The following is a 25,057-nucleotide window of genomic DNA, read 5'->3' as shown; positions in this document are numbered from 1 at the left end:
TATTTTAATAAAACAACAGAGTAATTGACATATTTTTTAATCTAGTTGGCAGTTTAGAGTACAATATCGTAGATCTATGGTCTATCTACAAACGACAATGGCATATAGATCGTTTAAAAATATTTATATAGATCTTAACTTGTATTAGACCTGCTAGCATGAGTTGCGATCTCGGACCCGACTCCATATACCTTGCAATGGCTTCGGACAGTGGTGAAAATCTGTTCTCTTCGGACAAATTCTGCTCTATTCGGTTCTGAATTGCTACGAACAAGATATAAGTATTAACACAAGTGTTAGCACAATGCTCTTTTGCGTGCATAACCTTAGATAATTGTTTGATTTTTGACAACTTCAAATAATCAAAAATAGGGCCATGAATTAGGCACTATTTCCACAAGAAACGAGTAAGCGATGAGCTTCTTCTTCTCGTGTCGATGGTCTCAGACTGTGCGGGCCCAAAAGGTAGCGACATTTATCGCCCTGTCTGTCGCATCACGGAGGTCCTGTTGAGAGCAGGCGTACGGGCACGCTGGATAGGACAACATGTGCTCCATCGTTTGTGGAGCCGTTCCACATGAGCATTGGGTATCTGAGCCGTGTAGGGCGCCCCACTTCAGCAAGCTCTCCTTACTGCGGCCGGCCTGGGAGCGATGAGCTATCGGCGATAGAAACGAACAAAAGATAGTCGCTCTCATGTAAAGAAGAGAGGGAGCGAGTGATATATATATATATATATATATATATATATACATATATAGCTCGACGACGATCTATAACCCGCTCGCACTATCATCGCGTCTCTTTCATATACAGGGGAGTGACTATATCTTTTGTTCATTTCGGTCGCCAATATCTCACCGCTTACTTTCTTTTGGTGGGACCAGTGGCTTAGAAAGGAATACGACAGCAGTTCAGAGATCTCTCATCTCTGAACCGCTGTCGAACGTTGGTATTGCAAGAAATTTCTTATCTGTTATTATAGACTCGCCCGAGAACGCAACTTATGCCAGACCGTCAGAAGCTGAGAACACCGCATCTAATTTGAATTTCACTTTGGCTTGTTAGAATCCGGGTTTCGCTTAGAGAAAGCAATTTAAATAATACTGAAGCAGCTGTGGTAATTATCACAATAAATAACTAATCGATTAAATCTAATATTTGTTCAACGCGGAAAAGTGCTGGCAACATCTAAAATGGTGTGTTCCCATTTATTCCCGTCGGGCACAGATGGGAATAGGTTCATTTTTGTGAATAATTCCTGTCTGTCCCCACGTCATGTATAGCGGTCACGTAGGGTGGGTACAAATGGGAATAGACCAAAATGCTGTCGTTTATGGAAGACAGTGCAGCGACTACGTCAAAACCAAACATTTTTAATTTAAAAAGTAGAACAATAGTGTTTATTTATCCAATAATTTAGCACCGAACAGTACGCTATTTTATATTGCAATTATAGGCCTCTCAATATTTGACATAAAGTAAAATAATAAAACAATTCATACAAGTAAATGCTAGGTTGATACCTGAGTATAATCAATAATTATTCGAGACTATTAGGACTTTTTATGGCTTTCTTCTAACACTTGTTACCAGAAGTTGAAAAAAAAACATATATTTAAAAAAAAGGTTTTTCATCAAAATTTTAGCAAATGAATGAATACAACTTTAGAACGAAAAGCCCTTTACTACCTATAGGTATCACGTCCTTAAGAATACTTAGAATATTACGGTCAAATCTCAGAATAATACAGACAACTTACTTCTAAATATACATGACTCGTAGAAATGGTCCCTATTGGGTTTGCAAATGACGCTCAATATTTGAGACGTCTTTTTGGGTCATTCTCTGCATGAAAATATCTCGTAGAAGGCAGATCGTAGACTTATTTTTTTAGAATGACCTTTAATATCGTATTCCTTAACTTCTTAATTACATAGAACAGTAACTCGAAGTACAAGCGTTTGAAAACTTCGGTGTAAGATAAACGTTTGTCTCTTTCCTTCATTTTGAAAATTTTGTTTGGTAGGAAGGGACAACATTTATCTGAAGCTTGCTAAGATTTAAGAATAAGGGGGAAGACGGCTGTAGACTACCAGTGATAAATATGTGTCTAATATAAACTGGCGTCACATCTATAATAAGTCAAGAATGGATCACATTTTCTAATAACTCTGAGAAAGCTAGAAAACCAACTTTAGTGGGCTAAACAAAAGTCAAGCCACAAAGAACATCAGACCAAAGATATACCTATTATGTAAAAAGTAATTTAGATGGTCACAAAGACGCTCATCGTATACATCGCGTAATAAAATACTCCTATCGCAAAACGTTAATGTAATCTTGATATATTTTTCATTATAATAGAGGTTACTCAGGTATTTTAAGTTCATTTAAGGTTATTTACGATTGCATTGTTGGTCAGAAGCTAATTTGTCATTCGGAAGTATGATCCTCAGAAACCTGTATTAGGGTACAGGTAGCTAAAGCGTGTCCAAGATGGCGGGCGGCTGTTGGTGCGGGCAGACTGTGGTGAGCAGCTCCCCTCCGTTCTCTGTGATGGCCACCGATTTGTGGTGCGCGATGAGATCAGCTGGAACAGAAAGCAACGGTCTTAAAAATTACCTAAAATTACGAGCGAGAAGAATTTACATCAAAGTCAAAATACTTTCTAACAGAACTTGTTTTGTTGTCTGATGAAGTCAGAAAGTGGAGGATTCCATGGAAGAGAGATCGGATTAATATTGCACGGATCGTTTTTGATGCCACCCTACTGCCACCATCAAGTGAACACCAGTCTTTTTCACGCAAGAACTACCACTGCGAGTAACTTCTAAACAGAACTTGTTTCCTGCGTACCTGCGGAGGGCAGCAACACATCATATGCCCGACAAATTCCAGACATAGCACAATAAAGAGCTTACGAGGGGCGGTGCGTAAAAACCTACACGAGCTCAGAAACTCAACATACCAGGAAGGCAGTGGGATAGGAGCTGTTCCTAATATATTGTGCGACTATCTCCCAATTAACAGCCGATAGTTGGTGGACAGCTGGTCAGACACGGTAGTTCTTGGCTGCTTGGCACGCTCAGATACTCAGACGAGGAAGATCCAGATACCAAAGAAAATTATGACCGGAATATATAGACAAACCTAATGTATTGTGCGTGGCCTGGCTGTCCCCCAGCAGCCGGTAGCCAGTAGGCAGGCGCTCCACCAGGTAGTGCTTGCAGCGCGCGGCCGGCGCGCGGTAGGAGAGCGCGTAGCCCCACACACGCTCAGACACTCGGACGAGGAAAGCACCAGGCAGGCAGCGGGAGAGGAGCTGTTCCGCTTCTGTTCGGGTGATGAGGCCTGGAACGTTCGTCGACCAAAAAGTTCAATAAAGGGAACATCTTTGATCAGGATGGGACATTAATTTTCTTTATGATGTGCTGTTCTTCGAATTAAATAATCGGATCCTTGAGAGCAGGTTCAGAAAGAGCATACTTATTTTACTTTCGTTTTGGAAAATTATAAATTTGCTCAATCTTACGTGACCGACCCGACGGGGTCCCTCAAGTGTAAACAACTAACAGAAATGTCTAAGAAATTTAAAGTAGAAGATTTAAAAACTACATACCATGGAACCAGTTGATGGGTTTGTTGTTTTCATCCAGCCCGACGCCTCGAGGCAGCTCCTGGCTTCGGAACCACTCCACCACTGCCTCTCGGCTCGGCGGCTTACCAGCTGAAAACATACAGCATGTATTTCAGTTTTATTTTAACAAGTTTTTATCTGTCAAAGCGGCCCCCAAGCTCTCATGAACTGTGGCGAATGCCGGGATAACGGAAGGGGGATGACGATTCAATAAGTTTTAAAAAGAGAGTTTCCAGACTGCACCTGCTAGTGGTGGAGACCATGAGCTTTCAATTTCAAGTTTTAAAAGTCGTCCTATAATTCTTGGGATGTTAATTTCAGAAGCATCTAATAGGATTTTCTGATATGATGGAAGATCAGTTAAAATAAAATGTTACGAGATGGAGATGGACAAAGTGGATTACTGGAGTGGGTCTTCGTCCACACAAATAATAGATAAACCTTCTTTCTACAAGAGTATGGCTACTATTGTTGTATATCTGCATAACCACTTATTCCTACGAGACGTGAATGATCAGCAGAGGTCAGCGAGGGTGAGCTATACGAGCACTAATATGACGTCAGACATGTTAAATTATGTCAAATTAGTAGGAAAGTAGCTCACCCCCGCCGACCTCGGACCAGTTTAGGTATCAGTACCTTGGCTGGGGCAGGGCGGCGGCGGGGGCGCGGGCTCGGCGGAGCGGCGGTGCGCCGCCCGCGCCGCGCGCGCTATCTCCCGCATCGCGGCTTCCGCTTCCTTGGCTTTGCGCTCTGCAATAATAAACTTGATGTTCAAAGAGAGTTTTAAGGAAACGCGTTTTAATTGGCAACGCACAACGTTGTGGCTTGATGGAGTGGAGAATTCCTTTCAAGAGATGTTGTTGTAGTCCTAAGGCACCCCAGAGGTGCAAAGGGCCTTCACCATCTTACACCACGCCTTCCTATCTTCAACTCTCGTGGCCTCGTTCCAGCTCAAACCAGCCGCTCGTAGCTCATTTTCGCTTCTATGAGTGAAAGAAGCATGGAAGAGATACCGGAATAATATTGCACGGATCGTTTTTGATGCCACTCTACTGCCACTGCCACCATCAAGTGGAAACCCATCTTTTCCACGCAAGAACTACCAGTGCGAGTGACTCGTAAGCGCATAAGCTCCTGATTTTAATCCAGCGCAACAGTTTACCCCTCTCGCTTGCATCAAGAATCATTCCCGTAGTACTTATGCCACTTTCTTAGCTAAAGGCACTGACAAAATATAAATTCTGAAGAGGTCATACATTGCTCCCGCCAAGCTGCTTCATCCTAAGCGTTTAGCGTAGCGTCTCTCATGGAGCGTGCTCTCCTGGCCTTAATGCCACGTAGTAATTCACCAGCTCTCACACCAGCCACGCGTCTCTCCCACACTTGCACTCACTAACTTCACACAGTCAGTGGAAATGTCTAAAGGACCCCAAAGACATCATACCTTGCTCCCGCCATGCTGCGTCATCCTGCGCGTTTAGCGTAGCATCTCTCATAGAACGCGCTCTCCTGGCCTTAATGCCACGAAGTAATTCACCAGCTCTCGCACCAGCCACGCGTTTCTCCCATGCGAGCACCCGTGAACTGACGCCATCATTGGCGCTGTTTGGAGACAGGTCCTGAAAACAGCAAGCAACATTTAAATACATTTTACATACATATATGTAGTCAAGCCTTTCCCAGAGGGTGGGCAGGAATTTCAATTTGCTTACAATACGATCCTAAACCACTTTCACTTCACTGACTTTCATAACAGTCATCATACATGCTCGTTTTTTGTAAGTAGTTATATGAAACATTTCGCCAACTTTAAAGACACGAGTGCCTCATGATTCTGAGTAGGAAAAACATAACATTTACCTATTTTAGAAAAAAAGTTTTTGAATCTTCGCGATAATGCCTTTTTTCCCACTTTTTGCTCAAACGATAAAAATAAAATTTACTTACCTGTAACCCATCCCTCTTCCCCTCAATAAAGTTAAAATGCAACGTATTCTTATTAAGGTCCAGCTTCATGTCGTCGCTGTAGTCCTTCTCTTTCCCCCCGGACTTCTCTTTCACCTCTGGCTCCAGCGCTGCGATCCGCTGCCGCAAATCGTCCACTGTGCAGTAGATTTCTAGGGCGTCTTCTATGGACTCCACGTTTTTTGGGGATAGGTCAAATTTCTAAAATCGGAAAGAAATACGGTTACTTTATTGTGATTTGGGCGTTGTTATAAGACGTAGTGCTTATTGTAAGGGCTCGATACAACATAAAAAGTCTCTTGTAGTCGGGAAACAGATATTTTCCGCAGCTGGTAAGTCTCTCTGCCATAATAATCACTATAACAATAGTAATTACTTTTACCTGCTCCAGCATCAACAGATTTGCGCAACTGATGTGTTTCCTGTCGCGTCTGTACTTACAAAATGATTTCTGTAAAAGGTCTGCTAGGCTTTCTGGTAGAGTTGAGTTTATTTTATCTATTCTTGCCAACTCAACTCTACCAGAAAGCCTAGCAGACCTTTTACAGAAATCATTTTGTAAGTACAGACGCGACAGGAAACACATCAGTTGCGCAAATCTGTTGATGCTGGAGCAGGTAAAAGTAATTACTATTGTTATAGTGATTATTATGGCAGAGAGACTTACCAGCAACTAATCACCCAAAATAGACGCAAATTTTATGACACCGAGTTACGGAAACCAAGCCCGCCTATGGCATCTATAAGCCATAGCAATTAAGTCCACTTTACCTGCTCAAGACCAAGCTAAAATAAAATAATAAGCTCAAGATAATCCAAAGGAATATATCCAAAGGTCGATAATCGATGAGTTGTGTGAGCTACTTCTCAACAAACTTCTGTAGCTGATGTGTTTCTTGCCACGCCTGCTCGAGTGTACAAGCTCGACTGTACAAGCTCGAGTTTCTTCCTAGTACTCTATCTTAACCCTCAGCATTGAAGGACCAACTATTGCTTTTAATTGCTATACCTGCTCGAGACTATCCAGCGGCCGGTAATCGATGAGTTGTGTGAGCTCCTTCTCAACGGACTTGCGTAGCTGGTGAGCCTCCTGCCGCGCCTGCGCTAATGCGCGTGCGCGCGTCTCTTCCTCCAGGATACTCTCTATGGATTTGTCGTTGGCGTGCTCACCCATCACCCACACCTGAAGAAATATTGGGACACTTTTAGAACATGCTTTACGTTTTTTTTAGGGGGAATGCAGTTAGACGAATATTTCATAGTCTCATAGTCTGGATAATCTGCAAAACTATTCGCTAGGGGATTGAGACACACTTAATTTTGTGTTGGTAGAAATAGAATAGGGCTGATACTTAGGGCCATTCTCAAAATGTGACTTGCAGTTGATTAGTAACCAGAAATGTTTGTTCTGTTCAAAAGCTTGCAAATTTGAATCTCGGTTCGAAATATGGCAATGATGTAGGTTCCCCACAATTTTACCATGTCAGGATATTTAGAAATATGAAATTCCCCTTCAATCTTCATTATGTTAAAATGTAAACATAAATGTTATTCCCCGTCATTAATTCAAATAACATTAAAAATACCCATTGCCCATTGATAACTCCGGATAGCACAATCAGCTTTTCCGTTGCGCATACGCAACAGTCGAGTCACCGCGCAGTGTAATTTGAAATGATTGGCCAGTATTTGGTTCATTTCAGTCTCTTTTGATGATGCCATTGCTATGTTTGGGAGTTGTTAGTTTCGACTGAATAGTCAGTTTTGAGCATGATTTTTATTTTATTTTATTTTAGTCTCCCTAGTTTTATCATTGCCAACGACTAAGCCCTATACATATAAAGTTGCCGTCAATAGAACTTGTGAACAATGTAAACAAACCTTGTAGTTAAAATGTTTTTAATTTCCATTCTAACTCATCAGATACTGGCTAAATCCATGTGTTATTTAATCAATTCATATCACATTATGATCCTCAACCTTTAAAATAATAAAATTGTGCTAAAATATTGATATTTTATATAATGGTTTGTTTACATTGTTGACAATTTCTATTGACAGCGATTTTACGACAAGCCTTAGTGACCAAGGTTGTCTTGTGGACTATCCACACACAGGCGACGCATGTCCTGAGACGCGGAAAGGACCGCCACGCCGCCCGAATGTAATTTATAAAGCGACTCCTCAGTACATTTTGTATAGGAAGGACGCGCAAGGAACGTCGCTTGGCGCGCCCCAGGCGACGCGGCGGGCGCCAAGCGACGTGTCGCCTGGGGGCGCGTCTTACGTCCTTCCTATACAAAATGTACTGAGGACTTGAGGAGACGTTTTTTAAATTACATTCGGGCGGCGTGGCGCTGACGTCCGTATCGCATCTCAGGAAAAAGTTTTTCGATTTTACCGGTATTCTAATTGCTATTAAGTTATTTTTGCAAATCCCCTATATTCTTACTAGGTAACAATTTCATCTCAGTTTTGAATCTTTTCTGCAATAAATTTTAAATAACTGTTCACACACCATATTCTATTCCCACATTATATGCTGGTCACTGGCAGCTTACCTATACCTATCATCACACCATATTTCCATCATAATGAATACCACAATGTTGAAGCAAACGCAACAAAATCGCCACCTCTCTTTTTTTTAATTAAATAAATAAATATTATAGGACATTCTTACACAGATTGACTGAGGCCCACGGTAAGCTCAAGAAGGCTTGTGTTGTGGGTACTCAGACAACGATATATATAATATATAAATACTTATATACATAGAAAACATCCATGACTCAGGAACAAATATCTGTGCTCATCACACAAATAAATGCCCTTACCGGGATTCGAACCCGGGACCGCGGCGCAGCAGGCAGGGTCACTACACAGTACATATAGGTAGAATCATCAGTATCAGGTCAAGGTAAGTATTTAAGAAGACACAAATTAACAACTCCTATGAACTGTCAGCGCTTCCTCACTGTGTAGGCAGAGTGTTCCGTCTACCCACTTGCAAATCAATAGGAACTTATCCACCAAAATAAATGTTATTGCATTGAGTAAACCTCCACGACATTGGACTAACAAAAGAACCAGATGTTATTAAAGGCCATACATGTATAAATATGTTACGAGAAAAACGGCCTTAGTAATGCCAGAATAAGTATCACTATCTGTACCTAGTTTTGAGGATAACCAATGCCAGGCACGAGATGTTTGGGATTCCATTTTGCTATGTTATTTGGGTCAAATGTAAATTCTACGCGTTTAACATACCGACCAAACATTAACTACCTCTATAATCTCATGTATGTATTTAGGTACTTATTAGTTAAGTTTCAATGAGATGCAAATGCTTTGCTTGCTTTTTCCCGGCCTAGCCCCAGGGTCCGCTTTCCTGCTCAGTCTTCTCCACTTCTCCCGGCCTTCGGTATCCTGAAGTGTGAGATTGTTCTCTTGCATCTCCGCTCTCACGACGTCCAACCAGCGCTTCTTAGGCCTACTGGGGCCGCTTGATATTTAGGAGTATTATGTATTTTAAAATTAACCTATTTACTATCTTTATTTAAAGTGTAGAGGGCTTGATTAAATTGCATAGTTAGTCTTCGATGTAATGTAAATCAATGTTTTTATTCAACATTAAGTTCACCGTGTTGATAGTTTCTTTTATGATATTATAGTATTTTCATAACGTTCACTTTCCCTGTGGGAACTTTCATAAGTAGGTGATTATTGGGAGTTTCAAATCAAAGATTTGAAAACTCCCAATATCACTTCATATTTAGGACTCGTACTCAGGTTTATTGGTGATTTAAAACTCTCAATAGGTTTTCAGATGATTTAAAACTCCTAATCGGCTTTCTCATGATTTGAAACTCTCAATAGGTTTTCTGATGATTTAAAACGCTCATGACGAATATATAGACAAAAGTTTATAAAACTCCGTTAATGATAAAACACCTTTCAAGTTAGTTGCACGTGCCTATTGACAAAATGAAGTTCGTAAAACAGTCTCAGAAATTGCAGTTGGATGCTGTTTGTTCTTTGTCCAATAAACGTTATTTTCGACATGGCTCGCTTTTACCCGACACCATTCGCTGTATAATATGTGGCCCATCGAACTGTGGAAAAACAAATTTAATTGTCGGTTTGCTGCTACATGAACATGGTCTACGCTTTCAAAATGTTTATGTATATTCTAAAACCTTATTTCAACCAATGTATCAATTTCTAGAGCAAGTTTTAAAGCTAGTTCCTTCAGTATCATTTCAAAAATATAACGCAAATGATGAAATCTTAAGTCCTCATACAGCAAACATGAATTCCATTATAATATTTGATGATGTTGCGTGTGAAAATCAAAATAATATACGAGATTACTTTGCAATGGGAAGGCATAAAAATATAGATAGCTTTTATCTAAATCAGACGTATAGTAAAATACCTAAACAATTAATAAGAGATAATGCTAACTTAATTATTCTTTTTAAACAGGATGATATTAATTTAAAGCATGTTTATGATGAACATGTAGGAAGTGATATGTCATGGTCTCAATTTCGTGAAATGTGTGCACAAGTATGGAAGATCCCGTTTGATTACTTAGTCATAAATAAAGATTGTAATAGAAATTCAGGCTGTTATAGAAAAGGATTTGATACATTTATAATTCTAGATTGACTTGATATATAAAGCATAGTATTACATTAAACACTTATTGCTTAAAATGAAACCATCTAGTTCAGACATGGAACATAAAATTAATGAAGAAAAATTATTTAAACAAAAAGTACTCAAATCTGCTGAAGCAGTAAGAAAAAAGTTAAACGCATTCGTGATGTTAAATCAAACGATAATATGATGTTGGAAGCAATGTTAAAACCAATCACAGACCCACTTGGTGAAATGGTAAAAAAACATAGTAGTAATGATAACAATCTAATCATTAGTGACTCAGATTTTGATAACGATAGGTTTAAATGGAACAAGCCAGTAAAAACATTGAAATATAGTCCTTCAGAAGATGGGATGAAAGAAAGTTTGGATAATAAAACTTTGTTGAGAAAGTCATTTGAATCTGAACCAAATTATAGTGAAAATGAATTAAATGATAGTGATTCTTCATCTCAAGAAAGTGTGAACCAAAGTGATTCTGATACAACAAATAATATTTCATTTAGAACGTCAGACTCGTTTCCTTCTCCTCGCGATGATCCCGCTTGGCAGAAACAATATTTTATCATGAACATTCCATTTGGTGTACGAAATGAGCGTGGAAAGCTAATGCTTGGATCTTACCCAATTTCTGTTAATGATGATAAACTCGTGATAGGTGGAGAAAGTTATTTTTTAACACAAGGCTTACATGATTTGTTGTTTAAGAAAGTACCTGACTTAAAACTAGTAACTGAAGATGATAAACGATTATATAAAACATTGTTAATGAAAACGAATGCACATAGACGCGACTTTGATCCAAAGAAACCCATAAAAAGCAACAAGGGTATGAAATATTTAAACCTTATAAAACCTCTTTTCAAATTATCCAAACAGCGCACAGTAAGTGAAGAATATATATCCGGTAAAGGTTTACCATCAATGAAAAAAGTAAAAAGAGATATTTCATATGTATATTGGGATGATCCAAACGAATTAGTTGACAGATTAAAACTGCTTATAGCATCGCGTGACGCTGGAAATACAGGGTTAGATAACGAGATAATTTCCATAATTGAAGAATTACGTGAAGCAGGCTTAATAAATAATATATAAATGTATATACTCTTACCTTTCCCATCAGTTGAAGTTTGACTTTCAAGTAAAAAATGAATATAGACAAATTCGGTCACCATGTTCATAAACGTTTGCGTACTGATGAAATCTCTGAGCTCAAGTACAAGGCTTTGCTTCGAACAGAAGCAGGAAATTTTGATCTAAAAACTATAAGATTAAAAGGGGTTGTTAAACCATTATCTTCCGATGATGCAGTTAACAAGCAGTACGTTGATGAACACATTCAAAACATGTACGAAAAGAAGTATATAGACTCTTTGTTTAACACAATAAATAATCAAATTCACCAACTCGTAACTCAGTTAAAACTGAACTTTTATACGAAGAAGGAGATAGACGATATTTTAAAAAATATAATAATGATAAAACAACAAATAGTGAACGAGATCCACAGGTCAGCGCGAAGAAATTTTAAGCGACGATCGGTTGTACTACAAGGAATTGATGATTTATGGCAAGCCGATTTGATAGATTTACAAAAGCTTCATACTGTTAACAGAGGATATAAATATATTTTAACCGTTATTGACACATTTTCAAAGTATGCATGGTGTACACCTATTAAGTCTAAAACTAAAACAGAAGTCAAAGATGCATTTGAACTAATAATAAAAACATCTAAACGAAGACCTAAAAACTTACAAACTGACCTAGGAAAAGAATTCTACAATCAAGAATTCGATTTCTACTTAAAATTATTAAAAGTTAATCATTACTCAACTTATTCAATTAAGAAGGCATCTATTGTTGAAAGGCTGATAAAGACACTTAAGTCTAAGCTCTACAAACATTTTGCATTAGTTGGTAACTATAAATGGGTTGGTAAGCCATTAGACGATGTAGTAAAATCATATAATCAGACTGTGCATCGCACAACAAAAATAAAACCTATTGATGTAAATTTTGATAATGAAATGCAAGTATTAAAAAATATTAAAAAATCACTATCCAATTTGTCTTATAAATCGAACAAATTCAATATAGGAGATTGTGTTCGCATTAGCAAGTATAAAAATGCCTTTCACAAAGGTTACACACCTAATTGGTCAACAGAACTTTTCACTATTACTCACGTGAATCGCACTCAACCTGTTACGTATCACATTCAAGACCAGCATAAAAACACTATACTCGGTACATTTTACGAGGAAGAACTTCTGAAAACCAACCATCCAAACGTTTACCTTGTAGAAAAGGTTATTAAAAGAAAGGGTAGAAAGTTGTATGTTAAATGGTTGGGCCTTAATAATAGCGAAAACAGTTGGATTGATAAAAGTGCGGTTGTTTAAAGATATTTATATAATTTCCTTTTAATGATAGTGTTATTATCTCACGAGATATGAAAGGGAAAGGACTGTTAAACAGCGCTATTAATAATTTACCCTTTGAATTACACTTACCTGGTTATAACTATTGTGGTCCGGGAACAAAATTGCGCAAAAGGTTGCAGAGAGGCGATAAAGGAATTAATGCGCTAGATAATGCGTGTATGAAACACGACATAGCATATGATAGTTATTCGGATTTAGCTGATAGACATCGTGCTGATTTAGAACTATACGAAATGGCGAAACAAAGAAGAAAATCGAAAGATGCAGGGAGAGGAGAAAAAATTGCTTCGTGGTTAGTTAGCAAAGTGATGAAATCTAAAATAAAGGCAGGTGCGGGTATAAAACCATTTAAACGTTTTGTGACCAAGATACGCAGTGAATTAAAAAAGAAACCAAAAACAAAAGGTAGTAATATAATTGAGCGGGCACTTATTGCTGCGACGAAAATTTTTAAAACCAATTCCAAGGTACGGGTACCTCGTCTTATACCAATTCCAAAAACTGGAGGCTTCTTACCGCTGATACCTATTTTTGCTGGTCTGTCTGCGCTAGGGTCATTAGCAGGAGGAGCTGCCGGAATTGCTAAAGCTGTAGGTGATTACAAAGCCGCCAGAAAAAATTTAGCGGAATCGGAGCGACATAACAAGATGATGGAATCTATTGCATTAGGAAAAGGCTTACACCTTAAACCATATAAAAATGGCAAAGGATTATGTTTGAAACTTTCAAAAAACTAACTGAGAGGTTACCCAGGCGCGCTCTTTCAAATATTGACATTTTAAAACACTCATCTGATATTCCATATTTTCGAGGAGTTTATATGAGAGACAGTTTACCAAAGACTCCTAAAAAAGTAGAATGTGGAATTGTTAATTTAGACAGTTTTAAAAACAATGGTACACACTGGGTAGCCTACGTAAAAGATAACAATTATTGTGAATATTTTAATAGTTATGGTGACCTTTCACCTCCGCTAGAATTAAAGAGATATTTAAAAAAATATGATATTTACTATAATTATGACACATATCAAAAGTTTAACACTGTCAATTGTGGACACTTATGCCTAAAGTATTTAAAACAATATTGGTATAACCGTTTAAATATCATCGCACAATAATCAGTTTATCATTCTCACAATGTCTTTCACTTTGTCTATAACTGGAACATCTTCCACTCTGTTAACAAACTATTCACCAGCTTTTCACCTGGATGGTGAATATGAGTGTGGGCTATTGTATATGTCAACTTTTAATTCTATACCCAACATAGACGACAGAAATAATAAATTCTATTATGGTAAAAACAAAGTAATTAAAATTCCTGAAGGATCATATGAACTTCAAGATATTGACGATTACCTTAAAGAACATATTGAAGGATGCTCTTTTGCACTAACATGCAATAATAATACCTTAAAAACATCTATTTTATGCTCTGAAAATATTCATTTCGACAAAGAAGGCTCCATCGGTAATATACTTGGCTTCGGTTCAGAATCTATTCAAGCTAATATATTAACTGAATCCCCTTATCCTGTCTCCATTCTCTCAACAACCATAGTCCGCATCGAATGTGACATAGTGAGCGGTTCATTCGTTAACGGAAAACCTAGTCATATAATTCACGAGTTTGTACCAAACGTGCCACCTGGTTATCGGATTATAGAAACACCAAAAAACGTTATTTATTTCCCTGTAACCCAAAATAGCTTAAACACAATAACGATAAGAATTTTAGACGTTAACAATAATCTAGTTAATTTACGGGGTGAAGAAATTCAGTTATATTTACATTTAAGAAAAAAATGATAGACTTCAATAAAACTTCAGTCTCTCTTAAAAACATTACCAGTACTCATCCTGCAATCACGAAAAGAAGACCTAAAGTAAAACTCACAAAACAAAATAAGCAATTCCTCCAAAGCTTACGCCTATTAAAATGAGTATATTAAACTTAACAGAACCTTTTGTCTTTGATAATTCTATCGAGAGCTTTGAATATCATTCATATAAACCGTACGTCACAAGTTTCAATTTCAACGATGAAATACGTATACCTATAAACCAACAAGATCTTTACGTACTACCATCAGCAAGTTCTTTATACATAGAAGGTACTATAACCGCATTCAATAGAGAAACAAAAGCCGAGGTAAAAAGTGTTCTTCTTACAAACAACCCCATACTTCATCTATTTCAAGATATTCGATATGAATTAAATGGAATCGAAATTGACAAAATTAAAAACGCAGGAGTTACAACAACTATGAAATCTCTTGTATCTATGAATGGACTGGAAGCATCCATGTCTAAGTTATGGGGATTTGATGTCAATGGTATAAAAAACACGGAAGGTACATTTTCTGTGTCTGTACCTTTAAACAAGATTCTCGGGTTTGCTGAGGATTACAGCAAAATCATAATTAATTGCAAGCATGAACTTATTCTTTTAAGATCCAATACTAATTTGAATAGTGTTAAATTAAATGCGAATGAATATATAGACAATATTACTATATCTAAAATAGTATGGCGCATGCCTCATGTTAAAGTGTCTGATCGTGAAAGATTAAATTTACTCAAATGTTTAGAAAGAGATCGTGCCGTTCAGATAGCATTTAGGACTTGGGATTTGTATGAATATCCGCTCTTGCCTGAGACGTCAAAACATTCTTGGTCTATCAAAACTTCATCGCAAATTGAAAAGCCGCGTTATATTATAATTGGATTGAAAACGGGACGAAAAAATGAAGCTAATAAAGACATATCACACTTTGATCACTGTAATTTGAGAGATGTTAAAGTTTTCTTGAATTCAGTTTACTTTCCGTACGAAAGTTTTGATGTTAGTTTTTCGGGTGAAAAGTTTGCTATATTATACGAACAGTATGCGAAATTTCAACAGTCTTATTATAATCGTCTACAAGCGCCGTTGCTTAGCCCTAAAGATTTTAAAGATAAAGCTCCTTTATTTGTTATCAACTGTTCTCGTCAAAACGAAACCTTAAAAACCGGTTCAGTAGATGTGAGAGTTGAATTGGATTGTGAATCTGATATACCAAAGAACACTGCAGCTTACTGTCTGATTTTAAATGATAGTGTATTTGAATATAAGCCTTTAAGTAATATTACGAAAAAAGTATCGTAATGCAGCATATATTTGTAGACCTTCAAGGGTTTAAAACAAAAGAAAACGAATTTATTATCAAAGAATTTGCATACAGCACGCTAGAATACACTCAAGTTTTCTTAATAAAACCCCCTTTTCGATTTTCTAAATTGACGGAAAGTGAAGAGAGGCAGACAAAATGGATTGAAAAACATTTAGGTATTTTGTGGCACGAAGGTTATGTTGATTATAGAGAATTTAGAAGACTTATTTATAATCATATTAAAGATAAGATAATATTCGTTAAAGGTATGGAAAAAATTAAATGGATTAAAGAATTATATTCAAACTGTACTGTTATAGATTTAAGTGAAAAGGGTGCACCGAATTTACAAGAACTGTATAAAAAATATTGTATTAATGATTGTATTTTTAATTGTGTGTACCATAAAAAAACTTGTGCATTAAAAAATGTAATATGTATGAAAAAATGGTATTTAGAAAATCACGTTCCTCTTTGAATAAATGAATGTGCTAAATAAAACGCATTTTATTAACCTGTAAATTATACTCCTGAAAACAATGTTTAAATCAACTCATGATACGATATTGTACTCGTGATACAGGTATACGATCATAACATAAGTATCCTGAGTTGATTTAAACATTGTACATAAATATGGTGGGTTTAAAAAAGAAAAACAATTTTTTTTTTTTTAAGTTTATTAAATAATAATATACATACTGGCATAGCTAACTTAAAAAGTAAAGTAGGTGTTTACAAATTAGTTCAAAGTTTCCTTTAAAATATCACTATATAACTATATTTAGAAAAATGAAGCATGTCCCCACGCAAGTGTGTGAATATTGTCTTTTAATATTACTCGTTTATCATCATTCGAAGATAGTGCTACTTTCATTGTTTTTAATATTTACACAAGCTCTTCGATGTTTTATTAACTTTGGTAATTCTATAAATCTAGACGCTCTAAGAGGATTATATTTGTTTATGTTTATCTCGAGATATAAGTTTCGTAGAAAGCTCCAGCCACTGTCCCGTTCTTGAAATTCATCAATTTTCGTGCTCAATGTGTTCAAAATGGTTGAAAATATTTCTTTAAATTCGTAACTCTGATGTAAAATGATATTTTGCGTAGCGAATGATTTAATTTCACATGCTTCATTTTTCGGCAAACCAAATTCAGCAAACAGTTCAAAGTTAACCTTTATAGATCCAAAAGCAAGCCTTCTCGCTTCGAGAATATGTTTAATATGTCTACGAAGAGCGCACAGAAACTTTACCGGTGAGTCATGGAGGCTACTCTCTGGTCCACGCACTCTGTATGATGCTATTCTACTACGGAAAGCGCTGCTTATTTTTTCAATATCAGGAGTTAATTGAACAGAGTTATTATTTTTATGCAAGTTAGTGCGCAAGTGAGCAGAAAAGGCTTTACTTGGAATACTTATGTCACACACTGAACAAAATATGGAGCTATTATGAGGCATTTTGCCTATTGACATAGGAATAGACTAAATTAGACGTAAAAAAGATTAAAGATTATTGGCTTTTTTTATCTGGGAAAAAGGTTCCTTCATCTGTAAAGTCGTCCTTACAACGCTTTAGAATCTTATTTATTCCATCTACTATATCCGAAACGGAATCCACACGATATTTAAAATTAACCAGCGCTTTCTCCCAACGGGCTTCAGATGGAACGTTTTGAATATCTACTACGTTATACAGTTTAAGATCAATAAAAAGATCACCGGTTAACGAAGCTGTGCGACGCACGTAGCCGCCTGGGACGCGACGTATCAGCACGGACGACAGAGAGTTGGCAGCGGATGCTCGACGCTGGGCTTCAACATGTCCTTCGTCACCCCAGTTTGAAAACCAGCCTGGCTTACAATCAGGTGTCTCTTTCTTCGACTTGGTTGTCGTACTGGAATATTAAAAACTTATTTATATTATCGAATACAACAAAATATAATTAGTTAATTAGGTAAGTACTTAACATTTAAGAATTTAAATACTATGGTTTAAAATGTTTAGATTCAAAGGCTAATTACAATTAGTTAAGTAAATATATGTATTACATATAAAATAACTGAATTGAATTAATTACCTTTTAGTTTTGTCTTCTTCATCAAGGTCAGTGTCACTGTCCTGCAACGTATCAGTTGTTAACACGGACGATGCGTGCTTTTTCACAGTTTTCTTTGGTTTGATCTTCTTGCTGTAATATTAAAAACTTTCTATTACTTCCAGTTCTCATAAATAAAGAGAAATAAATAAAAAGTTCGCATTTGTAGACAAGTTTTCAAACACAGTTTTAATTAATTACCTTTTACTAGCACATTCTTCGACGACGTTTCTGTCCAGCGACCAGCCCGCGTCACGTTTCGGGATCTGAGAAGCGTTTTTCCTTTTGGTTGTTTTCTTCTGAGTCCTACAATACATAGTGATTATCCATCAGATCATTAATAATAACAAAAATTAATAATAAGTCAATAAAATCTTAAATTTAATTAAAATACATACTTTAATGATCCAGATTCATCCTCAGAGTCGAGGTCTTTCTTAGACTGGATTACATGGTACTCAAAGTCAGACCTGAAAATAAAAAATAAGATTCTGTTATGTTCAGTCGAACGAGATTTCACAGTTGTACTTGTACCTCTCTCCAGCGAGGGTTATAAATTTTAAGTTAAAGTTAATACCAATACGCACTTAACTCGCATAAAACTGCTACTTAGAAGGATACTTATCGGTAAATTTAATCGAGAACAAACATCACTCAACACCATATTCAGAATAGTTTATAGCTAAATAAAATATTACAAACTTACGAACATTGTTTCAAGGTGAATTTCTCCGTGTACGTAAAACTCGCACTGTAACACTTGCACTTGTTAGAAAATAGTACAGGAAATGAATAAGCCAGGGGTTTTATTAATAAAACGAAACTGACGTAAAGTCATGAGTTAACAACCTAAAAGCAAATTATAACTAACATAAACTACAACATTTGCAAAAATACAGTAAGAAACCAATATAATACAAAGGTTGATCATCACTGTAATATAATATTCAACTCAGCTAATTATTGAAAAACAAAAGTGTAATATTTCTTTTGTCGGAAACAAGATCCGCATAAAGGTTCCGGCACTAATCAAACGAATGTCGCCGCGTTAAGACCGCGTTCAATGTGCAAGCTATAATAGCTAATAGCTATACTATATTTTGTTACTACGAAGTTATAAATAGAGCATTTAACAAATTAAAATTACAACAGTTCGAGATTTCAAGCCGGGTGCATTATCAGTTTCAAAATCAGAATGGTATGTATTTTACTTTTATTATATTCTGGTATCTTTGAGTACTTTTATTTGGTGTTGAAGTATATTTAACTTGATATTTTTTTACAGGGCTCGCAACCTATTAACCACGCTGCTGAAATGACTGAAACCACACCATTTTATTCGCAAGTTTGTGAAAAACCGAATGATCCGCTCAATTATTCTCAAGACATGGATGCGTACCTGAAATACCAGGATTTGCTCCTGAATCCATCTTTAGAAATTCCATTATCAGGTACACCAGCAAAAAGTCAGAAGAAAATCGCTAAGAAAGGAAAGAGGAAAATAAAAGAAATGGGTTTAAATTCCCATGTTATCAGAAAGGTTACAAAAGGAAAGCGTCTGATTAAAATCAGTATATCCGATTTGGAGCAATCAAATATCGAATCTAATGGGGTTACAGTACAATATGTTGTTCAAGATGACTATGATGAGTTATTAAATGCAACTGAAGGTCTGGTAGAAAAAATTGTAAAAAAGTTGAGTGAAGTGAGTAATTATTAGAAAATTTTATGTTATAAAATGTACTTTACTTTTTAGTTAGTCGTCGTGCTTGTAATATATCTCATTACTTAAATAAAATGGTTTCATGATAAATTAATTGTTTTATTTTTAACATACTAAAACATAGAGAATAAATACGATATTATTTTTAGAGTTTTACCACTCACAATATAGTTGAAATATGTATACTGAGATCTATTATATATCAAAACCATTTATAATTCATGTAAATCGTGATCATTTTATAAGATAAACATAGCGAGTGAGCAACCAGGTAAACTGACTCAAATTACAACTAAATGAGTGATTGCAATTTCGCATACTGTTCAATGTATGTCATGATTTTAATATAATCAAAATTTGAACCTTATATCTTTATGAAAAGTTCTGCTTTGCAAAGTGCAGTATATGACATACGCTAGCCTTTAATTTATACTGAACTCTTTGTTATGGGTGTCAAAGAAGATCATATTTTATATACGTTATTTTAAACCATATATTACAAAATTCGTAGTAGATATGACGTGGGAGTACGTAATCCGAAACAGCCAATAGCATAACTGGGTCTACATCACACTTATAAAGTTTTTACAATGTTTCATATAAATAAAAATGGTGATGTGTAGTATGTCGGGTTGTGACGACCGACAACCTCAACACGTAAACCATTCCTTGGCTTGGCCAACCGAGGCATGTAGTGTTGAATTCGAGACTTGGGGATCTCTGTATTTACGCGGTCGATAGATATGGAATCCCATACCCGGAGGGGGTCAAACTCAATCGATGCATGTAAAACGCGACTACACCAGAGTTCACACTTTGGGGGTCCATTCGTGTTCTGCGACGCTGACGAGCGGATCAGACACGTTGTGTGTAAACGCCACTGTCAATCGAGCAAACGCTTGAGAGAGACCACATCTGAGATTGGCCACCTCGGAGAGTGTGTTGCGTTAAGCTTTTGCTATTTAATATCATACCTAACTTAACTTTACGGCTTACATTTTCGAAATGGACCATTTAACAACGAACACCATACTTCATCTGTTTCAATCAAATGAACGAATCCGAAATGTTAAGTTAAAAATCTGATTGCGCTTTTACAGTTCACAAGTTCTAATTCTAAATATGCAATCGTAAACCTTGTGTGCTTTTTAAACCATCAGAAAACCTATTGAGAGTTTCAAATCATGAGAAAGCCGATTAGGAGTTTTAAATCATCTGAAAACCTATTGAGAGTTTCAAATCATGAGAAAGCCGATTAGGAGTTTTAAATCATCAGAAAACCTATTGAGAGTTTCAAATCATGAGAAAGCCGATTAGGAGTTTTAAATCATCTGAAAACCTATTGAGAGTTTTAAATCACCAATAAACCTGAGTACGAGTCCTAAATATGAAGTGATATTGGGAGTTTTCAAATCTTTGATTTGAAACTCCCAATAATCACCTACTTTCATATGATATAACTGATATAAGTAGATATCATTGTTCCATTGTTCAAACCTAATAGTGCATAATATAAATGCTACGTACTATAGACCCAGAGCCCAGGCCCGCCAGACCTTCCTCAAATTCTCAAGGATGAAACTTTGGGACAATGTAGAGTTCATATCGGCGGTTAATGTGTGCATATTTTCTAGTTCGGCCCATCGGCCAATTTTTTGCTATCAAGTGATGAAGGTGAAAAAAAAAAGTGCTTACTTTCCTTAAATTCTCAAGGCTGATTTTTATATATGTGTTAGAGCACGTTGTTAGAAATTGGTTATCATCAATGCCAGACCGTTTCCGCCGGCCATAACTTTTACCAGACGCGACAAAGTTGGCAAAAAACGACTCTAACTTACCTCATTTTCTCAAGCCTGATTTTGATATATGATACGCAGGGACCTGTAACTAGACCGTTTGTAAGCAGCCAGACCAATCGGATGGACCCAACCATCCGCCAGACCGACTTACAGTTTCGATATGAGCATTAGTAGAATTGAAATATTCCGGGTCTATAAAAGCTAAAAACTTGGATTTTCTACATTAAGCTACGTGTATATTGTATACTTGACGTAATAAGCGACTTTCAAAAATTTTACTTCTAAGGAAATAAAAAAATGAAAGTTTATATGTGGTGCAAGATTAATTTTAAGCTATGAATTTTATTTACACTGCGTAAGTACATGTGTATTTTATTATAAATATAACTTTTACCAGACGCGACAAAGTTGGCAAAAAACGACTCTAACTTACCTCATTTTCTCAAGCCTGATTTTGATATATGATACGCAGGGACCTGTAACTAGACCGTTTGTAAGCAGCCAGACCAATCGGATGGACCCAACCATCCGCCAGACCGAGTTAAAGTTTCGGTATGAGCATTAGTAGAATTGAAATATTCCGGGTCTATAAAAGCTAAAAACATGAATTTTCTACATTAAGCTACGTGTATATTGTATACTTCACGTAATAAGCGACTTTAAAAAATTTTACTTCTAAGGAAATAAAAAAATGAAAGTTTATATGTGGTGCAAGATTAATTTTAAGCTATGAATTTTATTTACACTGCGTAAGTACATGTGTATTTTATTATAAATATAACTTTTACCAGACGCGACAAAGTTGGCAAAAAACGACTCTAACTTTCCTCATTTTCTCAAGCCTGATTTTGATATATGATACGCAGTGTAAATAAAATTCATAGCTTAAAATTAATCTTGCACCACATATAAACTTTCATTTTTTTATTTCCTTAGAAGTAAAATTTTTGAAAGTCGCTTATTACGTCAAGTATACAATATACACGTAGCTTAATGTAGAAAATTCAAGTTTTTAGCTTTTATAGACCCGGAATATTTCAATTCTACTAATGCTCATATCGAAACTTTAAGTCGGTCTGGCGGATGGTTGGGTCCATCCGATTGGTCTGGCTGCTTACAAACGGTCTAGTTACAGGTCCGTGCGTATCATATATCAAAATCAGGCTTGAGAAAATGAGGTAAGTTAGAGTCGTTTTTTGCCAACTTTGTCGCGTCTGGTAAAAGTTATATTTATAATAAAATACACATGTACTTACGCAGTGTAAATAAAATTCATAGCTTAAAATTAATCTTGCACCACATATAAACTTTCATTTTTTTATTTCCTTAGAAGTAAAATTTTTTAAAGTCGCTTATTACGTGAAGTATACAATATACACGTAGCTTAATGTAGAAAATTCATGTTTTTAGCTTTTATAGACCCGGAATATTTCAATTCTACTAATGCTCATACCGAAACTTTAAGTCGGTCTGGCGGATGGTTGGGTCCATCCGATTGGTCTGGCTGCTTACAAACGGTCTAGTTACAGGTCCCTGCGTATCATATATCAAAATCAGGCTTGAGAAAATGAGGTAAGTTAGAGTCGTTTTTTGCCAACTTTGTCGCGTCTGGTAAAAGTTATATTTATAATAAAATACACATGTACTTACGCAGTGTAAATAAAATTCATAGCTTAAAATTAATCTTGCACCACATATAAACTTTCATTTTTTTATTTCCTTAGAAGTAAAATTTTTGAAAGTCGCTTATTACGTCAAGTATACAATATACACGTAGCTTAATGTAGAAAATTCAAGTTTTTAGCTTTTATAGACCCGGAATATTTCAATTCTACTAATGCTCATATCGAAACTTTAAGTCGGTCTGGCGGATGGTTGGGTCCATCCGATTGGTCTGGCTGCTTACAAACGGTCTAGTTACAGGTCCCTGCGTATCATATATCAAAATCAGGCTTGAGAAAATGAGGTAAGTTAGAGTCGTTTTTTGCCAACTTTGTCGCGTCTGGTAAAAGTTATGGCCGGCGGAAACGGTCTGGCATTGATGATAACCAATTTCTAACAACGTGCTCTAATACATATATAAAAATCAGCCTTGAGAATTTAAGGAAAGTAAGCACTTTTGTTTTTCACCTTCATCACTTGATAGCAAAAAATTGGCCGATGGGCCGAACTAGAAAATATGCACACATTAAACGCCGATGTGAACTCTACATTGTCCCAAAGTTTCATCCTTGAGAATTTGAGGAAGGTCTGGCGGGCCTGGGCTCTTGATCTACTATCTACTAGTAAAATAAACATTTTATAAGCGAGCCCTAACTTACCTTAGTATAGGTAGGTATCTATACTACAGATAGATTCAGGTAAGATCAACCGCGTTAATTGCGTCTTTTGAAGATATCTTCTAAACGGAACATATAGTAACGATGTAGCTGTATGTATTAATTGGTTACAATAGGTACTTCGAACACAGAAGATTTCAAGAGTTCTAGATACATTGTCCCGTTTGGGAGATATCTTCAAAAGGCGCATTTATTCTACCAGGCGCAATTATCCCAGCTGAGCCAGAACTTATTTTAATCAAGAAATTTTACGGATCTTTTGTGTACAGTTTTGCATGGTCTTGAATACCTAAATTACCTAATGCCTTAATCTTTATCATATCCGATACGCGTCAAAAAAATATTATTATGTATTGTATTAGTTCCAGTAGTCAGACTCAGCTCTGCTTCCCACAGAATTCAATCCGAGACCAATTGGTTCAATTCAGGCCCCGTAGCCGAATGGCATTTCTCCGACGCCAAACGAAAGCGATACGCCGCTGGCTCTGTCGCGCCAATACGCAAGCGCGATAGAGATAGATATCTACTAGCGCTTCGTTTCGTGAGCGTTTCGTGAGCGATTGTGCCATTCGGCTAGCCACCCAGTTGTTGTAGTACCATTGAGTTTTCGGGGATTGGTAAGTATTGTGCTTTCCGTTTTAGATAACTCGCTAATTAATGCATGGATACCCTTAGTAAGTGTACCTACCCCGTTTTAGACTGTAAAGTACCTATTCAATTGATCACAATGCCCTATTTTAAGTTCCGTTAGTGAAATATACCTATGTGATGGAACAAGAGATATCAGGCAGTCCTTGACCACTGTTTCTCGTTCCGAAAAAATATATACTTTCGTCATATCCATTAGGTATTATCTGTTATTTCACTTGTTTAATCTATGCAATATTATTTATACGCTTCATTTGATATGGATCTTTAACTTGCATGATTGATTACAGACAACGGAACAATAGAAACTAAAAACTAAAATCATACATATAAGAGACTTGATTCGGGTGTAGTTTTACTAGTTTTGAAGGCCAGAATCAAAGTAGTTTGTCCAAACGTTGACTCTAAAAGCTAATAGGAACATGCTCCACTTTTAACCACAAAACGTTTAGAGTAATTTGAACCTGAGTCGTGAACTGAGGTCTACAGCGACCTACTTACTACGATGGATAGAGTGAGAAAATTATGACTACATTGACGTGAAATTATTCTGACACTAA

At 36.4% G+C, this 25,057-nt stretch overlaps 2 protein-coding genes across 3 annotated transcripts in view; both read right to left on the bottom strand.

The window, feature by feature from the left end:
* Positions 1 to 21: 21 nt before the first annotated feature.
* The window catches only part of LOC125231064 (SH2 domain-containing protein 4B-like), a 119,001-nt gene continuing 93,965 nt past the window's right edge, over positions 22 to 25,057 (bottom strand). For both annotated transcript variants that reach the window (XM_048136406.1, XM_048136407.1), the window contains 7 exons: positions 6,619 to 6,792; positions 5,592 to 5,810; positions 5,089 to 5,263; positions 4,281 to 4,394; positions 3,624 to 3,731; positions 3,155 to 3,355; positions 22 to 2,594 (listed from right to left, as the gene is read on the bottom strand). In XM_048136406.1, the coding sequence (XP_047992363.1) occupies positions 2,485 to 2,594; positions 3,155 to 3,355; positions 3,624 to 3,731; positions 4,281 to 4,394; positions 5,089 to 5,263; positions 5,592 to 5,810; positions 6,619 to 6,792 (1,101 nt within the window). In that variant the 3' untranslated portion in view covers positions 22 to 2,484. The remainder of the gene's footprint in view (positions 2,595 to 3,154; positions 3,356 to 3,623; positions 3,732 to 4,280; positions 4,395 to 5,088; positions 5,264 to 5,591; positions 5,811 to 6,618; positions 6,793 to 25,057) is intronic.
* Positions 16,578 to 19,229, bottom strand: LOC125231066. Its single transcript, XM_048136408.1, has 5 exons — positions 18,699 to 19,229; positions 18,387 to 18,458; positions 18,190 to 18,294; positions 17,971 to 18,081; positions 16,578 to 17,787 (listed from the first exon to the last, which is right to left on the bottom strand). Coding segments are annotated over exons 1-5 (675 nt in total). The 5' UTR covers positions 18,701 to 19,229; the 3' UTR covers positions 16,578 to 17,402.

Source organism: Leguminivora glycinivorella, chromosome 11, assembly GCF_023078275.1.
Source record: "Leguminivora glycinivorella isolate SPB_JAAS2020 chromosome 11, LegGlyc_1.1, whole genome shotgun sequence".
Classification (NCBI taxonomy): Eukaryota; Metazoa; Arthropoda; class Insecta; order Lepidoptera; family Tortricidae; genus Leguminivora; species Leguminivora glycinivorella.
This window is presented reverse-complemented; position numbering and strand designations above follow the sequence as displayed.